Consider the following 6,750-nt stretch of genomic DNA (forward strand, 5'->3'; position numbering starts at 1 on the left):
GGTAGGTGGGGGTGGGAGGAAGGCCGGAGGGGTGAAGAGCAGGGAGGGAAGAAGGAAACGGGTTGGGGGGTGGTAGAACAGAGACTGTGGTTTGAAGTTACAATTTTCTCACTTCCTTTCATTCATTAAACAAATGTTCATAGAGGGCTTGCTTTGCGCCACGTGCTGTTCTAGGCACTGTGCACTTGGCAGTGAACGACAGACAAAACTCCCTGCCCTCATGGGGCTCCTGAGGGGAGATATGATGAATAACTAATACAGCTTTCACGAGGTGATGGGTGCTAGTGCAGGGGACAGGCTGGGGACTCTCATCTAGTGCGGGGGACAGAAAGGGGACTCTCGTCTCTTTGGGCAGTGCTCCGTCCCTCTAAAAGCACTCCGCCTCCTCCCACCTTCCCTCTCTCCTTCTGCCCCTACCTCGCCCCGTCCCAGCATTCTCAGACGCCATCCACACTGAACCCCACGATGCCAGCCTCCGAGCGAACGGTGGCCTGGGTCTCCAACATGCCTCATCTGTCAGCTGACATCGAGAGCGCCCACATCGAGCGGGAAGAGTACAAGCTCAAGGAATACTCGAAGTCCATGGACGAGAGCCGGCTGGATAGGGTACGCAGGGCCCTCCCTGCCCCAAACCCTGTCTTACCCTTTACCCACAGGGCAGGCTTCTAGTCCCTTCCAAGGGCAACATCTGTGGTCAGGTAGTTACGATGAAAAAGAAAGGACAAAGACCCGATGTCTTCTCCTGAGAAGCCCTCAGTCTGTCAGGGGAGGCCAGATACAGTCCATTGAAAAACCCATTTCAACTCTGTTATTTTGGGTTACACACATCATAGACTGTCTGGGGAAAAGCATGCTCTATATTAGGCTGTCTCTGTGTTCTTCCCCGGGGAGAACATGTTGAAGCCCTGGCTCCTGTGACTTCTCAGGAAAGGGGAAGGTACTTCACTAGCAGTGGGAGCTGTACGTTGGGCGAGGGGCAGAGTGGTCATACCAGGACCTGTGCATGGCTTACCCAGTCACTGTTCCGTGGACATCGGTGACAGAGGGTTGGTGGTTAGGGGGAGGGTGGTGTGTATTGGCCCACGTGTGGAAAGACTGTCCAGACTCTCAGCTGGTGGTGGTCCCGAGCAAAGGTCAGCAGGAGCTCTGGCCTTCACACACTTAGCAGAAAGTTTCTTGGGAGCCGTTGCTGCGAGGACCCTGAAGAAGAGGGTAGCTACAGGGTTAGATTATATATACAGAATACATGACTGCAACTTGGGGAAGCAGAGAGGCTTTTGGGGAGAAGTGGTCTCTGAGCAAAGGAAAATGTTGGGATTGATGTAGATGGACTTGAGCTAAAAGAATATCTTCAGGCCTTATAATAAATTATTTCCAGCACCATTTAACAAGCTGAGGCCAAAATGCATTCCACGTGTGTCCGTGAGTCTGTCCAGGCTCCTGTGTGGGTCCTCCTGTGTCCAGATGCACATGTGAGGGCATGTGTGTACCTCTAGGGTGGGGGAGTCCACCATTTTGCTCCATCTTGAGGGAGCCTCAGCCCCACGGAAGGGCCTTCTTAAAGGCCAGTTGCGTGTGTATGTATGACCAACAGGCAGAGAAGGGCTGGAGGAGGCTGGTGGGGTGTCCCTCACCACATGGCGGCTGTGCTTGGCAGGCAGGGGTACAGGCTGGGTGGTGGGGTCAGGCACAGCCCCCCTCACAGTGCGGGGTCGTGTGCCCGGCGGGCAGGTGAAGGAGTATGAGGAGGAGATCCACTCACTGAAGGAGCGGCTACACATGTCCAACCGGAAGCTGGAAGAGTATGAGCGGAGGCTGCTGTCCCAGGAAGAACAGACCAGCAAAATCCTGATGCAGTATCAGGCCCGGCTGGAACAGAGCGAGAAGAGGCTAAGGCAGCAGCAGGCAGAGAAGGACTCACAGATCAAGAGCATCATTGGCAGGTGAGGGGCGGCCCGGGGAGGAGTGGCAAAGGAGAGCCTGAGGCTGAAGAGGGCCAGCGAGCTCCCCCCAGCCCCCAACCACCCTCCCCCATCCCCCAACTCAGGACACCAGGAGGAAAGCCCACTACCCTCCTCCCAGGGTTGTCACCCACTCCGTCATCACCAGATGGAGAGAAACCTCCCGCTTAGTGCATTAAATGTCCCTTTACTAAACCCTGATCTCTCTCCTAGTAGAGTAACTTCTGAAGCCCATGGAAAATGTACCTCTTACTGTCCAACCATCTCTCTCTGTCTGGACCTGGCCTAGCCTGGGACTCCCCACTGGTTATTCTCAACTCAGCCTGTAATGTTCACCCCAAATCTAAGCAGGGGTCCCTTGGCCATAGTAGCCCCTGACCATCCCATCCTGGGCCCACCCTCCTCTGCAGCCGTGGAAAGGTATTCCATCAGAAAGTAAATGACACTTGTTATAGCCTGTGCTCTGTCAAGCCCTGGGCCCCAAGGAGGTGCCTCAACAAGGGGATCAGTTAGCTTGAGAACTGGTTAGGACCCCCACTCCAACCAGAGCCAGCTCCATTTCCACGCATTCTAAATGTATTTTTGAGTAAGATTAATTAGAAGAAAAAGGTTTGACTGGAAACCTTTTTGAAAACCACTGCTTTGATATCCTTTATGAGAAGTTACCTTGAGAATCTTCACAGAAGGCAAGGAGAGTCCGGGAATGATGATTGCAGAGACCCCTCTTGGGCGAGGGGTGTCTAGGGGCTGCCCTGGAGATGGCCTAGTTTCGGTGAGGTGGGGTGGGGGATGGAGAAGCCAGGTCTTCAGCCACAGGGTCTGAGGGACGGCACAGTCCTGAGTGGGAGCACAGAGGGCCGGGGTGCCTGGTGGTAGGTAGGGGGTCTCTGAGGCACAGAAATGCGTACTTAGCAGGGAGATGCGAGCGTCCCTGAAAGGAAGGTGAATGACAGGGCGTCTTTTGGAGTCAGAACAATGGAGGGATTCTGAGCGCGGGGGAGAAGGATGCCCAAGGCTTTTCCAGAGAGCTGTGGGGTTCCCCGGGATCGTGAGCTCCCCAGGCAGGCTCCGCGCCCGTGCCCGCCACTAACCCCACTGAAGCCCGTCCCTTCAGGCTGATGCTGGTGGAGGAGGAGCTGCGCCGGGAGCACCCCGCCATGGCTGAGCCGCTGCCCGAACCCAAGAAGAGGCTGCTCGACGCTCAGGTGGAAATTACAATGTCATTTATCTTCTCCGTGTCCCATCCCCATCCATCCCACTGTCCTTCGTGCAGTCACTGCACCAGCCACCCCAGCCCCATCGCCATCCGTCTCTCCCATTGTTCTCCGTTTGTCCACTGGCTGCTCCTGGCAGCCCCCAAGCAACCCCATTTTCATCCCATTGTCTGTGCCTTTGTCACTCCCAGCAGTGTCAGCCCCCCTCCCCTGCCGTGCCACCCCACCCTGCCTTTCCCACTTCTGTTTGCGTTTCAGGACCTTCTACCAGAACCTCAGACCCCACCAAGTTCCTGGACCCCTGCCCCTGCTGGGCCCACCCCTGTGTGAGTCAGGGAGTTTGGCCTCCTCTGAGCTCCTCTCGGGACAGGAGGGCCAGAGGCTGCAGTTTGCTAGAACAGAGCCCAGGGCAGTAGGAGTGCTAGTGTCCCCAGGCTCCGGCTGGTGCCCTGGGGACTTGGGGTACTCGTCACCGCTGTTCTCTGGGCCCCGCAATCCCCATCACTCCTTGACAGCCGCCACTGGGCCTCCTCTTCCCGACTCCTCAGATCCTGAAAGCCCCCTGTCCTGTAGGCTCTCCCTTCCTTCCCTCAGTGTTGAAGGCTTAGCTGCCTTCTTTGGCCTGCCTCTCCCTGTGGTCCTCACTCCTGACTGGCCTCTCCAGCTCCTGGCTGCTCTCCCTCTCTCTCACCAGCCAACCTTTAGGACCTCCCTCCTGCCCCCTTAACCCCTCGTTCTCCCCCAATTCTGCTCACTTCCCACCCATGCTCCTCTTTCCTCTGCTCTGACCTCCAGGCTTCCCCCCCAGCACCACCAAGGCTCCTGACCCCATGACCCCACTCTCTCCCCCTGCAGCTCCTCATCAGGTAATTCTCCTGGTTCCGCTTTGACCACGGGCGGAGGACACAGGGGGAGGTGACTCCGGACCACTGCAGGTTGGTCGTGAAGCCCACTCCCTTCTGACTCTCCGGAGCCTCTCCCCTGCTCACTGCTGCCCCCCACACCCGAGGACCTCTACAGGCCCGACCCTCCGGACACCTCCTGCACAGACCTGTCTCCCCAGGCATTGTCCCAAGAGCACTTCCTGCCGCCTCCCAGAACTGTTCAGCGATACCTGACCAGTACCAAGCACCTTACCCTAGATGGCCCGCACATCCCCCAGATCACACTCCCCTTCCTACACACCTCCCCGCGGCCTCCTCCTGACTCTCAGTCCTCCTCCTCTACCTCCCCAGTGTATGTCTGTCACCCCCCATTTCACCAAAGCGTCCTTGGGGGTTGGGATGTTGGGGTCAGGGTTTGTTAAAGGGGTGGTGGTGATGCTGGGTTGGGGGCCCCTGGCTAAAGGGGCTGTGCTGGCTGCAGCAGGTAGGCTGGGGTTTCCTCTTCCTTCTCCCACACCTTGGTTCTGTAGAGAGCCCTCCTTCCTCCCACCCCTCACCTGTTTCTCTCTCTTTCTCCTTTCTTACATCTGTGAGGTAGAAGGCATCTGGGGTTCCTATTCAACCCTATTGGGTGGGAATTAAGAGTGGGTAATTAATTAAGGGAGACTTTGGGGTGCTGGGAAAGGATGCTGTTCAGATGTCGGGACAGTAAGGGTGAGTGGAGCAAGGAGGAGTGAGAAAGGAACCTTGACAGATGTTAGGATGTGGACTGGTGCATGTGGCATTGGGAGTTGGAAGTGGGGGGAGGTGTCCTCCTAATTAAGATCGTGGGCTCTGTAGCCATGTTGATTCCAGGCAGAGATGCCAGAACCAGTAGATTAAATAACCTCTCGTCAGTGCTCACAGCCCTGGGCTGCTAATGCCACTCACTCCCCCTCTCCCGCCACCCAGTGGCCTTGCTGGACACAGAATCCTACCTGAAAAGCCAGTAAATGGGAACCAGTCAGCCACTGACATCACTTCTGAGATGCTTTATTTTCTGCGGGATTGATCTGCAGTGGGCAGTGTCTCCTCACACTGTAATTTTAACTCTCTGCCTGCCCGGCCTCTCTGTCAAAGTAGTTGGTGAGTTAAAAACAGATGCTGCAAGGCACCAGGGGACCTCACCATTTAAAGGACTCCTGTGGTGAATTCTTTTGTAAAATGAATAATGGCACCCTAATTTATCTCCTTTCTAAATTTGGGTCCATGGGGGTGTTGGGGGCATGCCTGTGTGCTGTTGCCAGCAGACAAGCGGAGGGAAGGGAATCTGAGGTTTCCTTCCCCTGCTCTCCTGCCACACTCAGGATACCCTACCATACAGGATTTCCTCTCTTGCTGGCTGTGGAAAGTGTGGGAGAGGCAAGCTAAGAGGGTGGCTTTGCTTAAATCTTGGGTTTGGGTGACCTTCTGAGAGATGAGGAGAGGTGACCTGGGAGCCTCTGCTTGGAGTGTTTTTATATCTTTTAGAGATTCTGTCAGACACAGCTAGGTTGCCAGGATTCAATGCCCTATGGTCCAGGAAATAATTTGGACACATTCTCTAAACCCCTTTCAGGTATTGGTCCCTCTGCAACTCAGCCATTAACATAAAAATTAATTATGTGCCTGTATTTTTAAAAGCCTAAGCAAGCAACCCAAAGTGTAGAACACATGGCTTTCTTCTCCTCTCCCAGCAGAGGAACAGAAGCCAGAGCTGAGGGGAGGAGCCAGGAGTTGGTCCAGGAGGGGTAGGAAGGGGTAGAATAGGACCAGGGGTGGGAGTAGGGTTTGGTATCCCTCACCCTCTAACTGGGAGCCCAGGGTGAGGGAATGAAAGGAGCGTGGGGGTGGAAAGGAATGAAGCCCTTCTGTTTCCTGGGGATGCAGAGCTTGGGGCATGCTGCGTCTCTGCAGAAGCTCCTAGTCCTTTCCTTCCTGCCGTTATTGTGAGCGAGAGGCGGCCCCTCCCACAGTGTTTTCTCCTTCCCACATCACTTCCCTGAATCCCCTTCCTTTCCCCCCAGTACAGTTAAACCTCTCTAATTTGGAATGTTATATTTGAGAAGCTGGCCACTGTGAATAAGTGACAAAACTGAATGACAGTGTCTATTTAATGAAATGCATGTCTTCATACTATATACAGTAAGTAGAACTCAATGAACGAGGCTTTCCCACTTGAGGCCCTCAGGGAGCATGTGTTAATGAGTAGATAGGATTGAAAAGTCTGTTTTCTGGTATAGGTTAAATATTCCCTCCCACATACACGTTTCCACTATTAATTTTGCTTAGCACACCCTTTCTTCACAGATAAAGGAAAACTCAAGCCCAGTTTTTGTTCAAATTATGAAAAAAAATCCCAAATCCATGGGGGTTTGGATTAATGAGGTTTTGCTGTACTGCTTCCCCTTGTTCCCTCTACACAAAGTTCCCACCTCTGATTGGGGGTGGCCTGGGAGGTGGGGCACTGGGCAGGGGAAGATGCAAGGGTTAGGCTGGGGGTAAGATAGGAAACTTACTTCTTGTGAACTGGGTTCCTGATGCGACTCCCTGGGTTGAAGGCCCCGGTTAGGAGTCAGGGGTGAGATTCTCTTCTCCCTGATCCCAGAAGATGTAACTTCTCCTACAGGTGAGAAACAAAGGAGGAGGATGCGGGTGGGGGTGTCCTGGGGG

General features: G+C 54.6%; 1 protein-coding gene across 1 annotated transcript in view; it reads left to right on the top strand.

Annotated features, from left to right (window-relative positions):
* SYNGAP1 (synaptic Ras GTPase activating protein 1) overlaps positions 1-4,382 on the top strand; it is a 15,089-nt gene extending 10,707 nt beyond the window's left edge. Inside the window, 3 exon segments of the mRNA XM_024766050.1 lie at positions 356-606; positions 1,732-1,943; positions 3,076-4,382. Of these exon segments, the coding sequence (XP_024621818.1) occupies positions 356-606; positions 1,732-1,943; positions 3,076-3,505 (893 nt within the window). The 3' untranslated portion in view covers positions 3,506-4,382.
* The last annotated feature ends 2,368 nt before the right edge of the window (positions 4,383-6,750 follow it).

Source organism: Neophocaena asiaeorientalis, unplaced genomic scaffold (assembly GCF_003031525.2).
Source record: "Neophocaena asiaeorientalis asiaeorientalis breed wild unplaced genomic scaffold, Neophocaena_asiaeorientalis_V1.1 scaffold46, whole genome shotgun sequence".
Lineage (NCBI taxonomy): Eukaryota > Metazoa > Chordata > Mammalia > Artiodactyla > Phocoenidae > Neophocaena > Neophocaena asiaeorientalis.